This window comes from Zingiber officinale, unplaced genomic scaffold (genome assembly GCF_018446385.1).
Source record: "Zingiber officinale cultivar Zhangliang unplaced genomic scaffold, Zo_v1.1 ctg167, whole genome shotgun sequence".
NCBI lineage: Eukaryota > Viridiplantae > Streptophyta > Magnoliopsida > Zingiberales > Zingiberaceae > Zingiber > Zingiber officinale.
Genome location: NW_024589857.1, coordinates 674038 through 697241, shown reverse-complemented (window position 1 = coordinate 697241; position 23204 = coordinate 674038). Strand labels below are relative to the sequence as shown.

General features: G+C 34.9%; 3 protein-coding genes across 7 annotated transcripts in view; 2 read left to right on the top strand and 1 right to left on the bottom strand.

Annotated features, from left to right (window-relative positions):
- Positions 1–265: 265 nt before the first annotated feature.
- LOC122036494 (molybdate-anion transporter-like) lies at positions 266–5186 on the top strand. The gene is made up of 8 exons (XM_042595827.1): positions 266–517; positions 843–987; positions 1084–1252; positions 3613–3883; positions 3963–4228; positions 4309–4524; positions 4651–4756; positions 4865–5186. The coding sequence occupies exons 1-8, from the start codon at positions 367–369 to the stop codon at positions 4921–4923; spliced, it is 1383 nt and encodes a 460-aa protein (XP_042451761.1). The 5' UTR covers positions 266–366; the 3' UTR covers positions 4924–5186.
- Positions 5187–6286: 1100 nt separating this feature from the next.
- Positions 6287–20814, top strand: LOC122036513. 3 transcript variants are annotated; one of them, XM_042595863.1, is made up of 10 exons: positions 6287–6389; positions 8658–10181; positions 12553–13090; positions 13254–13340; positions 15381–15530; positions 16606–16700; positions 20056–20155; positions 20254–20349; positions 20434–20535; positions 20620–20814. In XM_042595863.1, exons 2-9 carry the CDS (start codon positions 8836–8838, stop codon positions 20494–20496), a joined length of 2475 nt encoding a protein of 824 aa, XP_042451797.1. In that variant the 5' UTR covers positions 6287–6389; positions 8658–8835; the 3' UTR covers positions 20497–20535; positions 20620–20814. The 3 variants fall into 3 exon arrangements, with proteins under 3 accessions (XP_042451797.1, XP_042451798.1, XP_042451796.1); XM_042595864.1 differs by having other exon boundaries at positions 6303–6456; positions 12562–13090; XM_042595862.1 differs by having other exon boundaries at positions 6304–6456.
- A 1624-nt stretch (positions 20815–22438) lies between these two features.
- LOC122036512 (myosin-6-like) overlaps positions 22439–23204 on the bottom strand; it is a 29278-nt gene continuing 28512 nt past the window's right edge. For all 3 annotated transcript variants that reach the window (XM_042595859.1, XM_042595860.1, XM_042595861.1), the window contains exons 38-39: positions 23008–23090; positions 22439–22909 (exon numbers count right to left, since the gene is read on the bottom strand). In XM_042595859.1, the coding sequence (XP_042451793.1) occupies positions 22795–22909; positions 23008–23090 (198 nt within the window). In that variant the 3' untranslated portion in view covers positions 22439–22794. The remainder of the gene's footprint in view (positions 22910–23007; positions 23091–23204) is intronic.

The window sequence follows — 23204 nt, the reverse complement described above, 5'->3', positions numbered from 1 at the left end:
ATTTTTCATTTTACCGCTCTATCTGTTGGAGAGATAAAATGAGAAATAAGTGCACTTTTGTGAAATTTGAAAATTAGGTGTGTTTTTTTATAAATTTCATAATTTTAAGTGCTCCCTTCATTAATTGATGCTAAAGTTTACTTGAGATTATATATATATATATATATATAATCATTTCCTACGTTAAACTTATTAAATTGTTGTACCGTTATGTCTCCGCAAAACAGCATAAATAACGATATGTGAAGTACCGATACCGGTAACGTTCCATTATAATGTGAAGTGCTTCCATTTCCCACGCTCTCCTTCACCGAAGGCGACAGCGAGGAGGAGAAGGCAAACGGAAGCGGAGGAAGACGAAGGGAGATGGAAGTGTTCTACTACTTGGTGTTCGGCGGGCTCTCCGCTATAGTGGCGGTTTTGGAGCTGAGCAAGACGGTTAAGGACCGTGTCGCCACCTCTCCGGCCTTCAACGCCTTCAAGAACAATTATATCGTTGTCTATTCCCTCATGATGGGTTCGTTGCAGATCTCAGATTTTTTTCTTCTCCGCGGGAAGTTGCTTTTTCCCTGTCGATCTGCTCGCCCGTTGGCAGATCTGATTTGGCTTTCGCCAGAGCGGAATTATAGGGTTCCTTATACATTTGCCGTAAAATTTCTCTTTCTTTATTGAGATTGTAAATGACGTGTTGATTTGATTTTTTTTTTTGTCTTATGTTTGAGCCGGACGCCATTTTCTTCGGATCTGAGAATTTTGGAATAATTGAATATCGATTTTTTTTTAATGATTATGTATCTCTTTCCAGTATTGGGTTGATTGGGTTTTGTTTTGATTGTTTTCAGCTGGTGACTGGTTGCAAGGCCCCTACGTCTACTACCTCTATAGCCAGTATGGCTTCGACAAAGGGGACATTGGGCGGCTTTTCATCGCGGGTTTCGGATCGTCAATGTTGTTTGGGACGATCGTGGGATCTTTGGCCGACAAACAGTGAGATTTTCGTCCTTCGTGCTCGTTTTGCTCCCCAATTGATTTGCTCGAGGTTGAGCACCTTAAGTCACAAACCATTATTGTGATCAAATGCAGGGGGCGTAAGAGGGCTTGCATAACATACTGCATGACGTACATTCTTAGTTGCATCACAAAGCATTCTCCGGAATACAAAGTTTTGATGGTGGGACGTATTCTGGGAGGAATTGCTACGTCTTTGCTCTTCTCGTCATTTGAGTCATGGCTTGTTGCAGAGCACAATAAGGTGAAGTTGGCAGATTATCTATCATAATACTTAGGATTGTTTGACATATCCAAGGTTTCTTTGTTTATTTAGTTTTGTTAGATTTTGGTTCACTTTAGTTGTCACCCTTTATTTTCTGCTTCTTTTATATATATAACATTCAAATTTTGAAAAATTGGGCATTCATCCCGCAAAACTTGATGGAATATGCTTTATCCCTCTAAATATTGTTGTGTTTCAATCCGCCACTACTTTCAATGCGTTATCAGATTTGTCTAACTAATGCAAACATATTCTGGACATGGTTACTAATGATTTAAAATACAGGCCAAACATTAAATGGCTTGAATTTTAAGAATCAATCAAAAAATTTTCCTGTATTTGTTGACAAAGGCAATGCCAATTGGATTTTAACTATCAAGGTATAGTCTTCTACAACCATCCATTGAACTCAAACTAAATATTCACTAATCATGGTTGTTTGTATGATTCAGTACGATGAATAAGTAGGTGTAAAGTGTTTAGTATTTGTTATATATATAATCTATGCTGTGTTAGTTGAAAATTATGCTAAGAGTGTGTTAAAGCATATTAATTTCAATATCATATTTGTGGTTAATTATGAATTTTTTGAAGGGATATATTTGTTAGTAATTACAATTTAATTTAATTTTTCCTGCCTCATATGCTTATCTTCATTTTGCTAGTTTGTATTGTTCTTGATTGAGATTTGAGTTGTATTATCAAGAGTTTTAACTGCATATTGGGTTAGTCAAATAATACTTTATTGCTTGAAGACTGAGATGCCATGGTTAACGGAGGCCATGAAAACCATTAATGCAGTCGGACAGCTAACAGAACCAACCATGGATGTAAGGCAGTTTTATTGAGCATCTCCCATTTTCGACCAAACTTTCACATTCCTAGGACCAGTCATAAGCTACGTTCAATGCTTGGCATTTCTATTATGGGAAAAGCGATAATTTTCTAGGCCCAAGCCCCATCTAATAGACCGGTTTGATTAGCTATGCTTAAAATACATGATCAATTGAGATGCATTCACAGTGATAGATAATTAAGATTATATACACATTGATGCTACTAGGAGATGAATTCTATACTATGGTAGGAACTACTATTATATATATAAATATATAATATGAAGAAAAAAATGTTGGATTGTTAGGAAATAACATGAACAAAAAATAAAAAATGTTGGATTGTTAAGAAACAACACGCACAAAAACTTAATGTAGCAAAAGATGAAAAATGCTAGGATGGACATGTGGGGTTACTAGAAAGGACCGACATAAAAAGTAATAATTTCATACAGCAAGCAATTAGGTGTAGCTCGATTATTTTCTTAGAAGAGTTGAGTTGATTAGAACAAAGGGAGACCAAAGAAAAATTAATTAAGAATAGTCTGGTGCATGAAGCTCCCGTTAATGCAAGTCTCGAAGAAGGATCTATTGTACACAATTTTATCTTGTATTGCAAGAGGTTGTTTCCGAAATTCAAACCCGTGACCACTATGTCACATGACAATAATTTTATTGTTGCACCAAGACTCCCCTTCACCAAAGAAAAATCAATTGATGTAATAAAAATTCATTTAATTATCTTGAATAGTAATCGTGATATAGTATTATTCTACAAAGCTCAATGGAGATAAAAATTTATATAGCCGATCCATCCCAAACAGTTGGGACAAGCACAACTTGATATGTTGGTGAAGATAATGTGGGCCAAAGATCCTCTGATTAGTGGGCTGAAATGGGCCCTGCTAGCACACCAATAATGAAGGAGCTCGTCCCTGTATTATAGTTGCCCGTCCTCACTTCAAAACATTGAAATACTTATCTATTGTTTGGTTGCAAATGTCAATTAGTATCCCAAAGTTTCCCATTTAGTTTATTTCTCAACTGGATTTTTATGGATCAGATGTATCTTAGCTTTTAAATATCAGTTTTACTATGATGTAATCTTGGATAGAGTTGGATGGATGGACAAAATTGATCCAGGTGATATAAAGTAGTTGGGACTGATAGCTTGTCTTTTTTGTTGTTGATTATAGTTTTTATTCCATCTATGATAGGCAATTTAGTGAAATTTAGCTGAGTTATTGATTTATAAGTTGATATTAGATCAATATATTAGTTGTTGTTGTATCATAGTTTCTATTCCATCTGTAACAAGGAAGTTTAGCAAAAGTCATTAGTTTGTAAGACAATAGTAAATCATTTTTCTTTCTTCTTTGTTCAGAGAGCATTTGAATTACTTGGTCTGAGATTTAGAATCACTAGTCCATTGGTTCTACTTGATTTCTTGACTGATTTTCTAGTTTTTGTTCTGATGCATTGGTTTCTCCATTCTCTGTGCAGAGAGGTTTTGATCCACAGTGGCTGTCTATAACTTTCTCTAAGGCTATATTTCTAGGCAATGGTCTTATAGCCATTGTTTCTGGTCTTTTTGCCAATTTTGTGGCTGATACCTTGGGATTCGGTCCTGTGGCTCCCTTCGATTCTGCTGCATGTTTTCTTGCCATAGGCATGGCTATTATCCTGTCATCTTGGAGTGAAAACTTTGGAGATCCATCTGAGAGCAAAGATTTAATGGGACAGTTCAAAGCTGCTGCTGTAGCTATTGCTTCAGGTAAACTTTATTTTATCCCATCAAACAATTGCCTCAATTTTATAGAACAAGAGTTTGTGAGAAATTATATTGATCACAGATGAAAAAATTGCTTTGTTGGGCGCGATACAATCTCTTTTCGAAGGTTCAATGTACACCTTTGTGTTCTTGTGGACTCCTGCATTGAGTCAAAATGATGAGGATATACCCCATGGTTTTATTTTTGCTACATTCATGTTGTCTTCAATGTTGGGGAGCTCCATTGCATCTCGGCTGATGGCCCGATCAACTCTTAAAGTTGAAAGTTATATGCAGCTCGTGTTTGCAGTCTCCGCGTTCACTCTGCTGCTTCCAATTATCTCTACTGTAAGTCTCTTCTCAGTTTTCACCAATATGAAACTTTCATTTGCTCATGCGAGTGTAAATTAAGTTCTAACGTGAAACAGTTCTTATTAGCACCTTCGGATGTGAAAGGCAGTAGCATCTCTTTCGGAGGCTCTATTCAACTCCTCGGCTTTTGTGTGTTTGAGGTGTGTGTGGGCATATTTTGGCCATCTATGATGAAGATGAGGTCCCATTACATCCCTGAGGAGGCCAGGAGCACCATCATGAACTTCTTTCGCATACCCCTCAATCTATTCGTCTGTATAGTACTCTACAATGTAAGTACTAATGAATCTTTAGTGTCCGTAGTTGTTTTTTTGCAAAATAATTTAAGCTTAGCCACGTAGGGACAAATAACTTTTTATTTTCCAAGTATTGACTCCTGGTTTCATGTTGTCTTGAAGGTAAATGCTTTCCCAATCACTATCATGTTTGGAATGTGTTCTATTTTCCTCTTCATGGCCTCTGTCTTGCAAAGAAGACTCATGGTGGTTGCTGATATCTACAAAAGTAATGTGCCATACTGGCACTGGTTTGTTGATACTTGATACCGAACTAGTGTCCCAAGGAACCGCTTAAAACTTCAAGGTTTCTCACTGCTGTTGCTTTGTTCCACAGAGCCACAGGATCGAGCAGGTCTGAAGGAGAACGATGCCGAGGCAGAAGCTCTTGTCTGAGTTGAAAGAACAATCAAGCTTTCATATCGATACTAACCTGAAGTAGATGGTGACACGGCAAAGAAAACAAGGGGATGAGTGGTGGGAAAAGAAGTTGAAGTTGCAACCTGCTTCCATTGAGAGCAACATATTGCAATAGAGTGTCCTCTTTATAAAAATATTCTACGCTTCAGGTCCTGATTACTAGTCTGTTCAAGATCTTATACATTAAGCTCCATTTGTTTGATGGAAATAACTTAATTGTGAAAAATAGTTTGTAGAAATACCGTTTCTATCTTTTGGTAATTACTTTATTATTATTATTTTATTTTTTTAATCTAAGTATTTAATTTTTACATTAATTCTCTAGGTGATCGATTTGATTCTAAGAAAAATTTTAATCAGCCATCAAGTCAATTGGGAAGCACATGTGTAGGATGTGGTTTGAACCCACGTTAGTTACCTAAAGAGCCTCGCACATAGCTATCATATATAATATAACTAAGTACAACTACTACAATAATATAGTAAGGATTTTTACAATGGCATAATAGTTACTCTAGAGACGCTATTATTACAATAATGGTATTTTCAGGATAAAATATATGATGAGAAATTCTGTTTTTTATATTAAAAAAATGTCTATTTGATGATTTGTTAGAAACGCCCTTTCAATTTTTATCCATTTTAATTTGGATAATTGATTATAAAGAATTGATTGTCAGGAAAAAAAAGTATAAATAGCATAGTCCTGATGGCCGCCCTTTGAGTTAAATTGTTGAATGAGACCACTTAACAGAAAATCATAATATTTTTTTTTAATTTTATTAATCAATCTGTTTGTTTTCAATTTTAGAAACACAATTAATTAAAAATTCCGTTCTTAAACTGTTCCATGAAATGTCTATTTGACTTATGTCCATTCATTCGTAAATTATTTTGTCTCCAAATCATGATGTCATAGTAACATTCAAATTATTATCCAAATTAATATTCGAATCTCAATTACGATTTATTTATAGAAGTTTTTTTTTCAAATGGAAATATAATAAAAAAATATTAGACTTCTGGACCTTCTGAAAATCGAACAACTGATCATCCTAGAAATAATCAACGAGGTTAACTGAGATTATCATTTTTTTTAATTGTTTGTTTTGATTTATGAATCATAAACTGTAATATAAACTAAAATGAGATAATTTTACACAAATTGTTCATTAAAAACTTATTTAGAGTTAATCGTGTGGAGTTAATCAAACTATTTTTATAATATAATTTTTAAATTTATTTACTGATTTCCTTTGGGCCTTACCCGAGCCTGCTAGCGCCTGGACCGATTCCGGTTGGCCTGGGCTCAAAACGGCCTTGTTCGATTTTTTACCTTACCTTTTCTTGACACCCGTGCTCTTTGATCCGTAGCTTAGCGCCGCGGCGGCGGAAACACCGTCAAGATCAAGATCTCCGGTCCGGCAACAATCTCTCACGTGGTAAGATGGAGATCGGGTAGGGCAACGCATCGGCCGCGTCGATCGATGACCGGCTTTTGGATTTATTGTACGAGTTCTTCCGATACGTTTTTGGCTATCAATCTCATCTTCTCGTTGCATTTTTTTTTTAAAATTTGATTTGGAACTTCTATCCCTATTCTTGACTACCTCTTTTGATCTGATATCATAATCCAGTTTGATCTCTCTATTCGTGAACTTGATGAGGTTGTTGTCGTTGTCAATTTGCTGTACCTTTTTCAATATCTTTAGTTTTTGCTTTCCTACTTTTCGTTTCCGAAGGACTTACGCAACCTATTGGTCCATTTAGCAGTAATACTTTTTTTGTTTATCTTTTTCTTTGTGTGCATAGGTGTTTTAACAAGCATACCTTAATTTTGTTGCCGAAAATTTGTGTTTTTTTTCTTTCTTTCTTGTTTTTGGAAATAGTTTGCATCCTTCATCTTCTTATCAAAAATTGTTTTTATTTGCAGCACAAATAATCAGCGAAATTTATTTATTTATCAACGATGTAGGGTACTTGATTGAATGCTTTTTCTTATCCTTCTCCTTCTAAATGCATGCTTTTGGTCAATTTGTTTGTCGTTTAGATATCACTTGATAGGAACCTGATACGATCCTCAGATTGATTAATCGAAACCCGCTTCAAAACATTATTTAGAATAGTCATTTCAGTTATCATTTAGAATAGGTGGTTACATTTATTAATTTTATCTTTTAAAATATTATCATTCAGAATAGTTCATTACAATTATTATTATTGTTATGTTGACAAGGTAATTTTATATGCCTATAGTATAGAGACATTCTATAGCCTTTGGAGTCAAGCAAGAAAATTAAGTAATCAAATTAATTTGATTATTGGAGGTAGTTTGATTGTTGGAGGTCATCCCCTCGAAGTGATAATCCTTTTTCTCCTTTTTTCTGTTTCCCTACAAGATAAGACGTGGGGTCCTATCAACTTGGTATAAGAGTGAGGTTCCTCACCACCACCATTATCACTATCATTCCTAACACAATTGTTATTATCATCCCATATCACCAATTATATCCTTTGCTAGCATTGGAGTCTTTAACAACTTGAGCCTAATTCTTCTTAACACGGTTATGATTTTATTTGAAAAAGCTTCCTTTATATTTTTCTTATTTGTTTATTTTCTATTAAAAAATAAAATGAATGTTATTTTAAAAAATATATATACGTTTGGTCAATTCTAATACAATGGTAAAGGAATTTCATATGGCAACAAACCGGAGATACTATGAGATAAAAGATGAATTCTCTTGGAGAAGTGGAGATCATATGGGATGAATTTCGAGAGCTAAAAGATTTTTTTCTCCTACACTACATGTTAGATAATTCCAAGGCGTAGATAGCTTCTTTGCATTTGAAGAATCTTCCCTTCCAAATGTAGAGAAGCTATGACCACCTTGGAGTCATCTGGTGTGCCTTGTTGGAGAGAAAATATCTCAGCTCTCGAAATTCATCTTACATGATCTCTACTTCTCCAATAGGGGAATTCTTATTTTTTCTCATGGATCTCCTGGTTTGTTACTATATGAAATCTTCCTGCCATAGTGTTAGAATTAAACAAACATAATATTTTTTGATTCTTCTAATAAAAATGTACAAATAAGAAAATTATAAAGGAAGCTTCTTCAAATATAATTGTAACTATGTTGAGGAGATTTATACTCAAGTTGTTGAAGATTTTGATACTAGCAATGGATATACCTAGTATTGTGGGATGATGATAATGGTTGTGTTAAGGATAGTAGTAGTGATGGTAGCGGAGGGATTATAATGTAAGAATAATTGGTGCTGGCGAGGATGTCACTTTGATACCAAGTTGATTGGAACTTGTGTCCTATCTCATAGGAAATCAGAGAAAAGAGGAAAGCAATAATCACTTCAAGGGGATCAACCTCTAACAATGAAACTAATTTGATTAATTGATTGTCTATTGCTTTCTCCAAAGACTGCATAATGTCTATATATAGGTATATAAGAGTGTCTTGTCAATATAGGAATTAATTATAACAATAGTAATAATAATAATAAATCTAATGACCTATTCTTTAAAGGATAATATTTTGAAAGAGAAAGATAATAATAATAAATCTAATGACTTTAGTCTAAAGGATAATATTTTGAAAGCATTATTTGAATATGTCTATTTAGGAATTATATTGCCACTGGAATGACAATTACTCACCATTAAATCATATGTTTGAATTTTGATCTTGTAGGTTTTGATGAAATTCATTATAGTTCCATAGGTTATCTGTTGGTTGATAACTTGCGATTAGTTAGTTGTTCATCCACAAAGTTGATACTTATTCAAAGATAAGAACAATGTCAGATTAAAGGACCTTATCAGAAGAAACCAGTAGCAACTTTTACCTTTGAAGTTTTAGCATTGTTGGGATGGATCCTCATCTGATTCTGGAAATCCCTGATACTCCAGAAAGATTGGTACAGTTGGTTGAGTCATCACCTGGCAGCTCACCCATGGAAACAAATTTCAGTCCATCGCCACAACACCAGGATACAGAGCATTTTTTACTAGAAAATTCTTGCCATTCCAGGGATGTTGGCTCAAGGGATGTCAGTAGAACAAGTAAAATTGACCAAACAAAGCATATCTATAGGAAAGAAAAATTAGGGCAAGTTTACTCTGGAATCTTTGATAAAAGAGCTTTACTTGGTAGCTCATCTGAAGTTGGACAAACTAGAGTGGAAAGAACTGACTTGAAATATGACACACTTGCTACAAGGAATGATGACATATTTAAGGTTGCTGAGAGAAAGATGCAGAAAAAATCACTAGGTGAAAATAATGAACTGCTGAGAAGCCCTGGAAGGGATGGATTGCTTGTTTCACAATCATCAGTTGGACAACCAGAGAGTGAGACTGATATTATTTTAACTAGGAAAGGGAAAAGAATTCTGCAGGATTCTAGTATGAAGTTCCAAGACAAGGGGAAAGGAGTTAGTTCATCTTGTGATTCACATTCTGAATCTCACTGTAAATTATCAAGTGCAACACATGATGGTTTTTATCAGAAGCCCAGGATGCAACGTCATCTGGTACGAAATGGGCGCATCTCTCCTTGTAACACAGCGAGAATTAGAATTGCATCTGAGGTTCACAGCCAAAATGGAACAATTTATTCTAATGGAAGAAAATTCTATCCAGTTACTGAGATTAGCGATTGCCATAAAAACCATGGAGATAATTGGGCTGTTAGTCATCCTGTAGATGATCGAGAGGAGATTGGACTTATAGGAATGCTAAACAATGTCAACACTTCACATCAAACACTTACTGCTCCTGATTCTGAGGACGGACATAATGGTATTTCTCACTGTGAATTATCAAGTGCAACACATGATGGTATTTCTCAGAAGCCCAATGTGCAACATCATCTGGTACGAAATCGGTGCATTTCTCCTTGTAACATAGCAAGAACTAGAATTGCTTCTGAGGTTCACAGCCAAAATGGAACAATTTATTCTAACGGAAGAAAATTCTCTCCAGCTACCGAGGTTAGCGGTCGCCATAAAAACCATGGAGATACTTGGGCTGTTAGTCATCCTGTAGATGAGCGAGAGGAGATTGGACTTATAGGAGTGCTAAACAATGTCAGCACTCCACGTCAAACACTTACTGCTTCTGATTCTGAGGTCAGACATAATGATGATGACAAAGGAAAAACAATTTGTGATACCATGATGACTGACAGACAATCTGGAAATCTACCACCATACAGGTGATTCTTCATGCTTAAGCACAGTATATTTATATAATTGAATAATGTGCTCTGCCTTTTAGAATATTAACATATGCTACCAAGTCCTTTTATCTTCTTATAGATACCTTTCTATTTAATTGTAACAAACACCTCTCCGTACCAAGTAGGGGAATCAAGCCATGAGAAGTAGTTGAATGAACAATTAAAACTAGTTGACATGCCATTTTTGGTCATTGATCAGATGAGCACTCTCATGCTAATTTATATATCAACATGATACTGGTTGCCATCATCAGATTATGTTGACCAGTTTGAAGCAATTCCTTGTCTTTTTGGTTCATTCCATAGCTTTGAATTAAACTTCATTAATTAAATTATTTTAGGCATCAAGTTATTAATTTTTTGATTGAATGTTAGTGTTTGTTTGGGACTTTTTAGATATAGTTTAATTTTCATGTTCCTAATAATAACACAGACTTTGCTTTCTATTTCTTTCATTGAAACTCAAGACCCCATGTGATTCATTGGTAACAATTGCTATCTTAGAGTGCAATAGTTAGTCATACTAGGAAAAACAAACTAGTGTTAGGATTATCTTAGAGAGTGTCTTTATAGATTTTTTTTTAGTTTTTGTCATAAGTTGGACATGTATGGCATCTACTCTAGCTTCAGAGGAGTATTGGAGTTACTAGTTTTTTAAGAATGATAGTTACAATGGCATGCCGAATAGGTCTAGTCCTACTTTGGGAATTAGTTCTAGGGTGTTATGTTTAAGTCTTGTATGTATGGTATAATAATAGTTGTCTATGAATAAAAACAAAAAAAAAAAAAATAGTATATCCAACTAACTAACGTGAGTCTTTTTATTATGGCATGAGTGTGAATAACTACTTGTGAGGATTGTCAAAACAACTAATATCATGGTTTCAAGTTGTGGATGTTAAGACAAATTGTTATATATAACAAAATTGTTAGTGGAAAATTAATATAATTCTTGCATGACACAACATATAGGAGTGCCTCTGTATTAGATTATTTTTCATTTAAAAAGTATAAATTGTGAAATCCTTGTTTAATTCTACCTAGTGAGTTTTGAGCTAATGAATGAGATATATCCTAGATTAGCAAGCTATTACTAACTTGGGCATAAGCGTATTTACTAATGGTTGAGCCTAACAATGTTACATCTAGGCAGGTCCTGTTCTTATCCTAGGAATGGTGAATCCTTTGAAAAAGAATTGTCTATGCTATGATGGAATCATTGGACTTTGTCTATGCTATGGTCATCGAGTCCTAAGTTGGAGAGTTTGTGAGATCCTAATTTATTTCTGCATGGTGACTTTGGGCTGTAGAGAATGTTTATAAGTTTAATTAAGTTATCTATTATTAACTTTGGGGTAAGCATTTTGGATGAATGGGCTTAAAAAAAATTAGTGGGCTAGATTTCTTATTTATGTGGCTATGGCATAAACTGCCAATTTCCTATTAACTTATACATTCAAATTACTATAAACTACAAAGCTTGATTTGGCAACCATATCTCCCAAACTTTAGTTGTTCCAAAAGCTTGACATTTTTTTGTTCTTTATACTCTCATTAATGGACCCACAGACTAAATTGGGTCAATCTAAGCTTTTGGCTAGCTTAGTTGATGGTATATATATTTATCAATTAAATATGAAACAAAATTTGAATATAGATGACTATCACTTATCCAAAAGGCAATGGTTTGGGATAAATATTTTTATAACATATCATGGTTGAAATTTTGTACTGTGCTAGGCAACGTAGTTGAACCAATAAATTAGTGAACCTCAATACTATCAATATTACTTGGCACATGCAATCATGTCAATGAGTAAAACATTATATCAACATTTAGCATCTCGCAGCATGCTACAATATGGGTCAAGATGAATTAAGATAATAATAATAATATTGTTGTTTTTATTTATCTTATGTCCATATAAGATACTGTCAAAACTAAAGCTGTGAAATGGAACAAAGTCTGAACTTAAATATATCTTATCTTCTTTGTTTTCTTCATTTCCTTTCTCCTCCACTTGCACCATATATATCGAAACGTTGTCACAATACTGAAACAATACTGTTTTAGTCAAAGATTGAAACTTCAGTTCAACTTGAGATTTTAAATCTCGTAACACGTGTCCATGATCTAAAAAATGCACCAGAAAGGAATTGATGTGATTATCAGGTATATATTACTAAATTGTTCTACAGTGTTTGTTTACTAGTACAAAATCATCATCAAGGACTGTAAAGTAATTGTAAATGATCTATACAATTACCAATTCCAACTTTGTCAATTGTTGTACAGTCATTTATTATGAATTTTTTGTTTTGGGGTTCATTTGGTGACATTTGACAGGTCTTATAGGTCAGCAGGACAAGAAGTGACTAATATAGAAAGCTGTGCTCAGGGCATTGAAGATTTGTGTTGGACTCAAAATGAAACAAGTAAAGGACATATGCCCTCATCAAGAAATGAAGATGGAATTGAAACTACAGATCAATTGAATATTGTACTTGAAAATCATGAAACATCTGCTTTGCCTAGGTCAAACTTAAGGGCAGAAAGATCATTTTCTCGGTCAAATCCAGAAAACTGGAGAAAAAGGTATACAGATGGAAAGAGGAAACATGGATCGACTCCTGAGGTCTCTTATTTAGGAACTTCATGTCAGCCCTTGAAGTCAAGAACCACTGGCACTCATAGTTCTAGGCAGCGTGGCATTATTTTAGGTCCAGTTATTGAAGTTGATGAGCTGCATTCACCAGGATCCAGTTCTTCTGATAGCTCTAGTGCTAAGGCTAGACAGATTGAGTCTGATGAGTTATTAGCTCAGCAACTTCAAGAGCAGCTTTATAATGAATCAGAATCACTAATAACTTTTGACAGTGAAGTGGTTAGAACACCCTTACTAATACCTTATGATTGTATATTGTTTTTTGTGCAGACTTTATTTTGGGTGTAATCCTAAACTTTAGATGGTTTTCAGTTTTATTTTACTTAATGTCTTGTTTATACTATGTAGTTTATTTAGAATGTCCAAATCTGTTTATTGACAGATTGATGAAGCCATAGCATGGCAATTGCAAGAGGAGGAGAATAGTCGGCGTGCTTCTTTACATTCAGATCAAATTCAGCACAACCATGTACGTAAATATTCTACTTGTCATGTTTTGCTTGAGCTTAAAAATTCTCTGGTTGGAAGGAGGGATGCTATTAAGCCTTATGTTTTGTGTCTGAATTCATCTGGTTCAGTAAACTCCATGCCTATGCTTTTTGTCTCCTGATGAAATTTGTTCTTAGGCAAGAACAATATTTTTAGCTGCTGACCTATATTGACACCCTATATTTTTGTTGGATCGTGTACATTTAAATTCAGTTACTTCTCCCAATTTGTCCCTGAAAATTTTCTTCAAGAGCAAAACCTGTATCATATTTTATAATTAACTTTTATCATCTGCATATCCATTTGTCTTTAGTAAAACGGAGAAAATTCATACTAATGAAATTCTTTATTAGCATTTCACATGACATGTCCTCCTTCTTGTTCGGATTAAGCCAATTTGGCTATCATGTTCAAGAAAATAAATTGAATGCAAGCTTAAGAGTGTAATTGAAATATCCAATTAGATCAGTTCCCTTTAAATTTAAGTTAGAATTTGGTGTGAAGATCGAGGAGTACAATTATCTGTTTGCTATAAGAGTGCTGACTTTGTCAGAATAGAGGATCAAATGTGGACTTTTAACACTATGATATTAGAAAAGAGAAAAAAAATGATGTGATTGTCTAAAAGAAAAGACCAGTTAATTATTTGATAGAAAGCTTTGCTAATTTGATGTGACATCAATGCTATTATCTCCCTTCTTTGGTTTTTCATGTTAAGCTTCACTTCTTAATCCTCTTTTAGGTCCAAAAATATTAGCCAGTGAAGTCAGTTTAATTCTATGTTAGTCGAGCACCTATATCAGGCATAGAGGTGGGCATGGTTGGGGTTATCAAATTGAGAGAGAATATGTAAATCAAACAAGCGTTTAAAATTTCTTTCCGTGTCGAACATAACGGGAGAAAATTCTTGTTTCGCTCGGCATCATTGGCACCACGTAGATTCACAGGTCGCAGCGGGGACACAGAGGCTGCTGCGACTTCCGTGGGTCGCGGCAACGTCACACGCGGGGTGCAGGCTAAGAGAAAATTTAGGTTAATAATAAAAAGTTAGGTTAATAATTTCAATCAACTCCTAACTAAAAATAGATAATCAAATCCTAATAAAACTACCCCCATTAACTTAATATATATCCATATATGTATTTTATTTATTTTAAATTCCAAAAATATATAATCAATTTTTATTTATTTATTTATTTATCATATAAGACACCACAATCTCATTTTTTTTTTCTTTTTTTAAAAATTATTTTATTATTTAATTTTTTTAGTATTTAGATTATTTTTTATTTTTAATTACTATATTTTATATTTAAAAAATATCGAAACCATATTGGTATGGCACATACGGTATGGAAACCGTGTTGCTTCGGTCATAAACTGAAACACCAATATGGGTTGAGATTTTAAATCATGAATCAAACCAATATTTCCAGTTTCAAAAATGGTACTAAAATTCTTTCATTTTGAATTAAAAAAAAAATATATCATCTTACTGTACCACCTGCCATATTCTGTTCTTTTTTGACAACTGATAATCTTTTCATACTATTGCACATCATAGACTTAAATTTGGGTTCCTGTATTCACTTTGACCTTGAGATTTCAGATACTTTGACACCACTGTCATTTTTCATATGGACTCGTAATATTTCATTTTTTTTCTTTGCTAATACTGAATTATTTTGATTTACTAGAGAATATGTTCTTGACATGTACTTTTCATTTCACTTTACTAAAACATAACATTGTTGTTTTTATTTACTAGAGAATATGTTCTTGACTTGTACTTTTCATTTCACTTTACTAAAGACTAAACATTGTTGTATTTTTCATGTTCTTTTATCTTTCAACCATATGATTTAGTTGAATCTTTATTAAATTTACTTTGAGCGTCTCTGCTGGAAATGGAATTTAGCTAGTAGCTTCTCATCATTTGCATTTGCCTTTATGTTTTATCTTCAGCATCTATTGGTCTGGTTCTTGTCTTTGTAAGTTAACTCTTCATCTGATTTTCTAGAGAAGCAGATTACTTGCACGCCTACATTCTCAACAATCTCAACCATCCAGGAATTATATTCCCCGGTCAGCAAACTACCGAAATGGATTATCGGCAAGACGGCCACGATTAATGAGGGATATTGAATTCGATGATCTGGATATGCAAACGGTAGTGTTTTGCAATGCTAACTTCCAAGCTGAAAGCCTGGTTTTACTCAAAATCTCCTTAAGAATGAGAACTTGAATAATTTGTCCATGTAACATACTTGAATATAAAGAATGGAATGTTGCATGAGTTCAAATTTTATGCCTGCATTTGTGTTTGTGCCTTTTTTATAAGAAACTTATGCTTGTTTCTGTGATTCTTATCAGTCTTTCGATTTATGTTAATTCTTTTCTCTTTAAGTTTGAAAGCATTTCTATGCTTTAGGTCTATAGAATTTTGTTCTTTTAATTGGCCTTTGAAATCTATTGTAGAGATCAAATAAGGTTGTGGCTTTCTGGTTAGAGTTATTCTATTATTTAAAGCAAGTGCCAGATACTGTCAGTTTGTGGCTTGGAGGAACACGAGTGACGAGAAAGAAGAAAGTCAAAAAAACAAGAGTAGAATGGACATGAGAAAATAAAATAGGATATGAAATTAAATTTATTTCAACTCTTTAAGAGCACCATCCAATATTCACCTGCCTGTCTACTGGTATCTGGTTGAACTGCTATTACTGAAGACACTGCCAATTGCTATTTAACAAAACTTTGTCCATGGTAAGTATTTAGGTCAAATCCTTGAGCATTTCAGCATTTCAGGTGCATCAAAAAAATCTTAAGGAACCAATAATTGCTTGGTCTAGTGGTAAGCGAGCTAGGGAGTTTTGAATCCATATAATGATATTGGTGGGAGGGATTTAACCTTGTTCCTTTCATCCTGAACATAAATAGTTTGATCCAATGTAGTGTGATGACACTTGTGATCAAGACCAAAAAAAAAAAATCTTAAGGAAACAAGAATCTTTCACTAGGATAATTTTGTTGCTCATGATTTTGTGTTACCTATTGGTGACTGGCCAGCTTTCTTTGAAGAATACTGTTTGTCTATAACAGCAACAAATGAAAACCTTAAAATTATATTTTACAGCATCTATGAAGTTTTATTTCTTCTTATTCCTCAATTTTCTCAGTGCCTTCCTAGAATGTTAGTAGGTTAGTTTTGAATCTTGCATAAAGGCATTTTCATTTCCATTTTTCAGGGATTAGATGCTTTTGAAGAAATGGAAGTTGGGATTAACCTTGGTAGTCACATATTTGCCTCCAATATCCTTCACAGTCATAGTTATTTTGCTGAGTAAGTATTTGCCTTATATTATGCAACATTTTATACTTCTTTTAAACAATAACTTCACCCCATATGAGGAACTTGTTCAGCAACACTATAACCACATGATTCTATTGACTAATGAATGATACTTCTCTGTTACTTTGGTAGATACTCTCTTTGTTATCAGTGTACACTGTGAAAATTAGGTGACCTAGGTAACTGTTACATGTACTGTTGTAATTTATATCTTTTATTGAACTTCATATTTAATAATTCAACAGTACTCCAATGTTATTCTGTGGTGATGTCTGAATTCAGCTATAGTTTATTCATGACAGACTATTAACTATTAAGAGAGTGAGCTTGGCGCCATGCTAATTGCCCTAACTAAAAGTGCAAGATTCATGTGAACAAGTGTCATTAGTTTGGCCTATTCTTTTTAACAAAAAAAAAAAAATGATAAACCCAGTTAGCCTCATTGACTAGCCTGGGGATGACCGGCCCGACCCTACGGAATTTTTCCACCGGCCGCCAGACCTATTCTTTTTAACATACTAGACATCAAGTAGATGATTATAATCAGATTTCTTTTAAATCTGTGTGAAACAATAATGACTAATAAGAAGAAAGGGCAGACAATCCTTGACTGAAAAGATCAGTATAAAGGAATGCAATATGTAATTCATAATTATCAATTGTTTGCCCCAACTTTGGGGTTTGCTAATCTTTTCCCTCATTAAGCTTTATGCAATGCCTTATGTTTATATATATGTACTCATTGTTAGGGTTGTTTTGTAGCTAGAGGAGGGGAGGGAGGGGGTGAATAGCTCGTCACGCCTCATTTGTTTGCTTCGTGATGATGATATGCAGCGGATAGAACTCGAAACAAGACTCACAATACTAACATGTAGATTTACTTGATATCCACCTCAAGAAGAGGTGATTAATCCAAGGATTCACACACGACATGCTCTCCACTATGAAAAATACTCCTCAGTAACTACCGGAGGTGGAGTAATCTCGTACAACACTTACACAACAAGATACAATGCACGCAAAAAGAAAATACAAGAATACAAACGAAAAACCTCTTCTTGCTTGACCTTGTTGTTGAAGAATGACCTATTGAACCTTGGAAGTACAGCAACACTTGCCCCCAAGAGCTTCCCAGAATTGACGGAGAGTGTCGAAGAAGATCGTGTAAGCACTATGTCGAAAAAGCTACGAAGAAGAAAGCTCGTCACAACTTTATACTCTGCGCTTTTAGGGATCCCAATCGATTGGGTTGACTCTCAATCGATTGTCACGTCACATCCATTCAATCGTTGTCGTCCATTGCTCGTTTCCTGCACAACGGTCATATCCCAATCGATTGCCTAATCGATTGGGGAGGCTTGAATCGATCGGTTGATCGATTCAGAGCGTCTCTGTGCTCTGCTAGAAACGACCTGAATTGATCGACAGATCGATTCAGGCTTCCTCGCGTTCGCGCGAGAAAACCAGCCCTCAATCGATCAACCAATCGATTGGCGGTGCCCAATCGATTGGCTGATCGATTAGGAACTGTTCTATGCTTGCAATAACGCTTCCTAATCGATCGGCTGATCGATTGGGTCAGCCTTCACTCGCAGCACACCTTCAATTAGTCGGCTGATCGATTGCTCCACGTTTCAATTGATCGGTTGATCGATTGACTTCCCTTTGACTTGCTTAACTCAAGTCCGAGGTTCCCCAAACCCAACATCTGGTCAACCGTGACCTGTTGGGACTTCTCATGCCGAGCATTCGGTCAATCTTGACCTGCTAAGACTTCTTCACCAAGTGTCCGGTCAATCCTTTGACCCACTTGGATTTTTTTTTCCTCGTGCCAAGTGTCCGATCAACCTTGACCGACTTGGACTTACCGTCTCATGCCAAGTGTCCGGTCCTCCATGTCCCACTTGGACTTCCTTCCACCAGATGTCCGATCGCCCTTGACTAATCTGGATTTTCTTGTGCCAAGTATCTAGTCACTCCTTTGACCTACTTGGACTTCCCAACACCAGGTGTCCGGTCAACCTTGACCCACCTGGATTTCCACGTGCCTGGCTTCACTCACTTTCCATCTGTCTAGCTTTACTCATTAGGACTTTCCATCTGTCTAGCTTTACTCACTAGGACTTTCAGCTTCACTCACCAGGACTTTCACCTAGCTTCACTCACTAGGATTTTTCCACTGCCCGGCTTCACTTACTGGGACTTTCACCACCAAGTGTCCGGTCAATATTGACCCACTTGGATTTTCCTTTCTGCCAACCTTTCTGTTGGACTTGCGTATGCCTAACCTCCAGTTAGGCCTTTCCTAGTCAAGTATCCGGTCAACCTCGACTTACTTGACTCTTCTTCACATCAAACTGGTCAAACCTTGATCAGAGGCGAATTGCACTAACAATTTCCCCAATCGGACGATTGCACCTGCAATCTCCACATATTGTCAAACATCGAAATCTAAACATCAAGACTCAAGCTTGAGCAAACTCAAGCTTAGTCAACTTGGTCAACCTTGACGTAGGGATATTGCACCAACACTCATGATAGCCTGCTCACCTTTGGTGAGTGGCAATCATGAGTGCCTCTAATGGGATAAAAAATCGGTGATTTTTTTTAAGTTCTCGATTATGTCAATAAGTTTTCATCTTTAGGATTTAGAGATTGGATTATAGCATTAAGCACAAAGAAATTTTCAAATCGAAAAAAAATTTGGGTGTTCACGGTTGTGCACAGGGTGTGCAAGATATCAAAACTCTCTCTCTATCTCTCTCTCTATGTGTGTGTGTGCGTGTGTTATGTGATGCAATATGTTTATATATGTTATTCAAAAATACATATAGGATTATTCATGGTGGGATTAAAAAAATGTTATGCTTTCTTCCCAAATTTACACATTATTTTATTTTGAAACTTTTTTTAGACATAAACACTATGTTTTGTGTACATGTAAAAAGTGATAGAAACTTACCCAGATTTTGTTATTCATTGTGTGTAAACCAATGCTTATGGCTTAATTATTTGTTAAGTTCTTAAATGCTAAATAGTCTATTAAATAATAGCTATATGCTTTATATGCTCCTGGATAATGCCTATGCACTTTGTGGTAACTCATCACATGCCATCTGCATAATTGTTTTTATAGATCTCACTGAAATGCTGAATTGACAATCATAATAAGTACATAGGAACAAGGAATTCCAATTTCAAATTATATATATATGCAGTGATCAGATAAATTTGATCTATTTCAATATGCTTCTATTTGATATTTTGATAATTTGATAATGACAATTGGTCACATCCATCAAAAAGGTGGAGAATTTGAACCTAATAATTTCGTTTTATTATGCAGAGGTGATTATGAGACGCTATTAGCCCTTGATGATAACAACCATCAGCATACAGGTGCCACAGCAAATCAGATTAACCAGTTACCACAATCAACAGTGCAGGTGTATATAGGAATTTTCATTCTAGTTCTGAAATTCCTGTTAGGAATCCTGTAACCAGCAAAGCATTTTCGTGATTTTTTTTTCCTTTTTCCCAACAGACTGATAACATGGAGCCATGTGCTATCTGCATCGATAAACCATCCATTGGAGAGATTATTAGACACTTACCATGCTTGCATAAGTTCCACAAAGACGTATGAAATACTATAATTGTCACCGGTTGTTCCTCTATTGAGAATAATGTAGTTATATATATTCCCTTTTTTCTTCTTCTACAGTGCATTGACCAATGGCTGAGGAGGAAGATGTCATGTCCAGTATGCAAGAGTAGTATTACTTAACACAGCCATAAGTGATTTGCTTGGCTAAAAGATCTGAAGGTAAATCTAACAGCTCTGGATTATGTACCATCATTTGCTGGACGATTTGTTTTCACTACAATCTTAATATTTGTCAACTTGTAGGTTACTAATAAGCCACAACGCAACTACCAAAGTGAACATGTCTTCCATGTCAACCTTTAATTTCTCCTTTTTGGAAATCAGAGATTAAGCCTTTGTGATTTGTATGTTATAATGTGTAACCCGTTTGCTAGATGTTACTGAAGGCTGTACTTGTTTTTTTTGTCAATTAGTGAAACTGCAATCTTGTTCACGATCTGTTAATGAGCCAGGATGATTGCCGATTCTAAGAATGCATTTTCTGCACCTTTTCCTCCTTTCTGAATTTTCAATTGTCTTTTCATTGTAAGCGCTGAGATTTGGTTCAATTGAACAAGGAATGGGATTCAACATATATTTGAGCAAACTACAACCAATGCTCCAAAATAAGAACATTCTTCTAACATGACTCCGAATAAAAGCCAAGCTGGCATCAAAATGCAGATATCCTATTATAGCATAGGGGTGGCTTTTATTCTGTTTCATGTTAGAAGAATGCTCTTATTTTGTAACATCGGTTGTAGTTTGCTCAAATATATGTTAAATTCCATGAGTTACTTCTGTGATGGAATGGTATCATGAGTAAAATAATTCAATTTATGTTTGATTTTGTTTTGCTTGTTCTATTTATTTAGTTGGTTAGGATTGCTTGGTCCATTCCATAGCTGACTCGGTTCACAAGGTCCATGTAGTTTGGCTCTCGACCCTCAACCTATTTGTTTGGTCTGTTTCCACCCTTACAATTCACTCGATCCACTTAGTTTGAGTATTTCGGTTCTTTTTGGCATTTGCCCAGATCAGTCCTTTTAGGTTTGACACCCCGTTTAAATCGTCAGGCTTTTTAGGGTTTCTTAGTTCGCCCGGTTTGCCTCATCATTTGGTTTACTTGGACATCCCTTGTCCATTCACCATTCTCTCGATATAGCCGACTCATTTGGTTTGTGTAGTTTGTTTGATTTATCGGTTTCGGTTAGCTAGTCTCGTCTAGTCCGCTTGTCTTGCCCTATCAACTCATACTCTCCACTCCGCTTGTTCTATGTAATTTCGCCTACTTATATATCTCCATTCGCTATTTCGTACCTTTCTGTCAAATTCTGCAAAAGAGTTATTCTGTTATTAGTTTGGATGTCCACTAGTTAATTAGCTTATAAAGTTCATAACACAAATATTGATGATTTGGTCGCCTATTAAAAGAGCCGCCTAGTCTAAAATTCAAGATAATTAATAATAATAATAATAATAATGAGAGGAATTTAAGTTTATCATTCTTATTTAAAAAGGTAGTCCGAAGTTTCCATTGATACGGATCTATTATATATGGTATTATCTTGCATTGTAACAACTATTTCTATGATCTAATTTTCATGTTCACAGAGAAAAAATAGGATCGTTTTCAATAATTTATATGCTTTTTTACTGATTGCATCTCATCAAAGATTACCACAACAATCAGTTCATTGAATATTACTAAACAAATAATATAATAAAAATAGGGAAAAGTTCTTTGAAATGGGAGTAAAAGGTAAAATTTATCACCCGAGCCACCCCACAACCATATGTAACGAGATAAATTGAAAAGCTATAATTAACCAAGGATTTTTTTCCTCAACTTTATCAAAATTCAAACTGTTATCCTATAGTAACAATTCTGTCCTACCATGGGGTGGTAAAGTTCTTTGAAAGATATATGGAATAATAGTAGATTTAACCTATATAATGCAACTTTGATTAAATAAGTCAGTTGATGAAATTAAGCAAAGTGAAGCTTTTTTGAAAGGAAAAAACAGAAGCCATAAATATAATAAAAATCTAAAAATCTCTGACAATAATGATAACTTCTGGATTTACAAAAAAAAACAAAACTAATTCAGTATATTGCTCTACAATTGCCCTTGGCACTTAAATCGAATCTTTACACAACTGGAGAAAAACATATTTCTATCACAACTTTATCTAAAACACAACTTGCCTATGATGAAGGCAATGTTCTTTGGATCAAACAAAGAATTGAACCAAAATCAAGCGCAATTTGCTTCCACTCCTAAATCAACAAACCTAAAGGAAATGGAAACTATAGCCCCCAGGATGGGACTGACAGACTTGACAAATCTGTGATGAATATTAAAGAATTTGAATGGTCGCATGGAGATGTTCCTTCACATGTTGAAAACTATATATGCATGCTTGGATCACCAAACTTTAATCTAGTAAGAATTGGAATGCTGTATATTTGATGAGTTCCTCGGGTGGTTTGACGTCGAGTAAATCTTTATCATGTACAGAGGTTGAAATTTCATCCAGTGAGAAGGGAATGCTGTATCATGAGCAAAAAAAAAAAAAAAAGATGAAATTAAAATGAATTGCTCTATAGCTTTAACACCACTACAGTATGTTAAATAACAATGTTTCTACCTCAGATCATCATCCAGCAAAAATGTAGCTTCATCGTCGTCAGCGGAATCATTTACCATTAGTTTACTCATGTCAGAAAGTACCTGACGAAGAATGAATGAGAGAAATTATTGGTTTTAAATGGCTTATGTATGGAATTCGGAGACTAACAGGAAAAGTAAAGAGGATTAGCACGTGAATGATTTTAATGTAATATC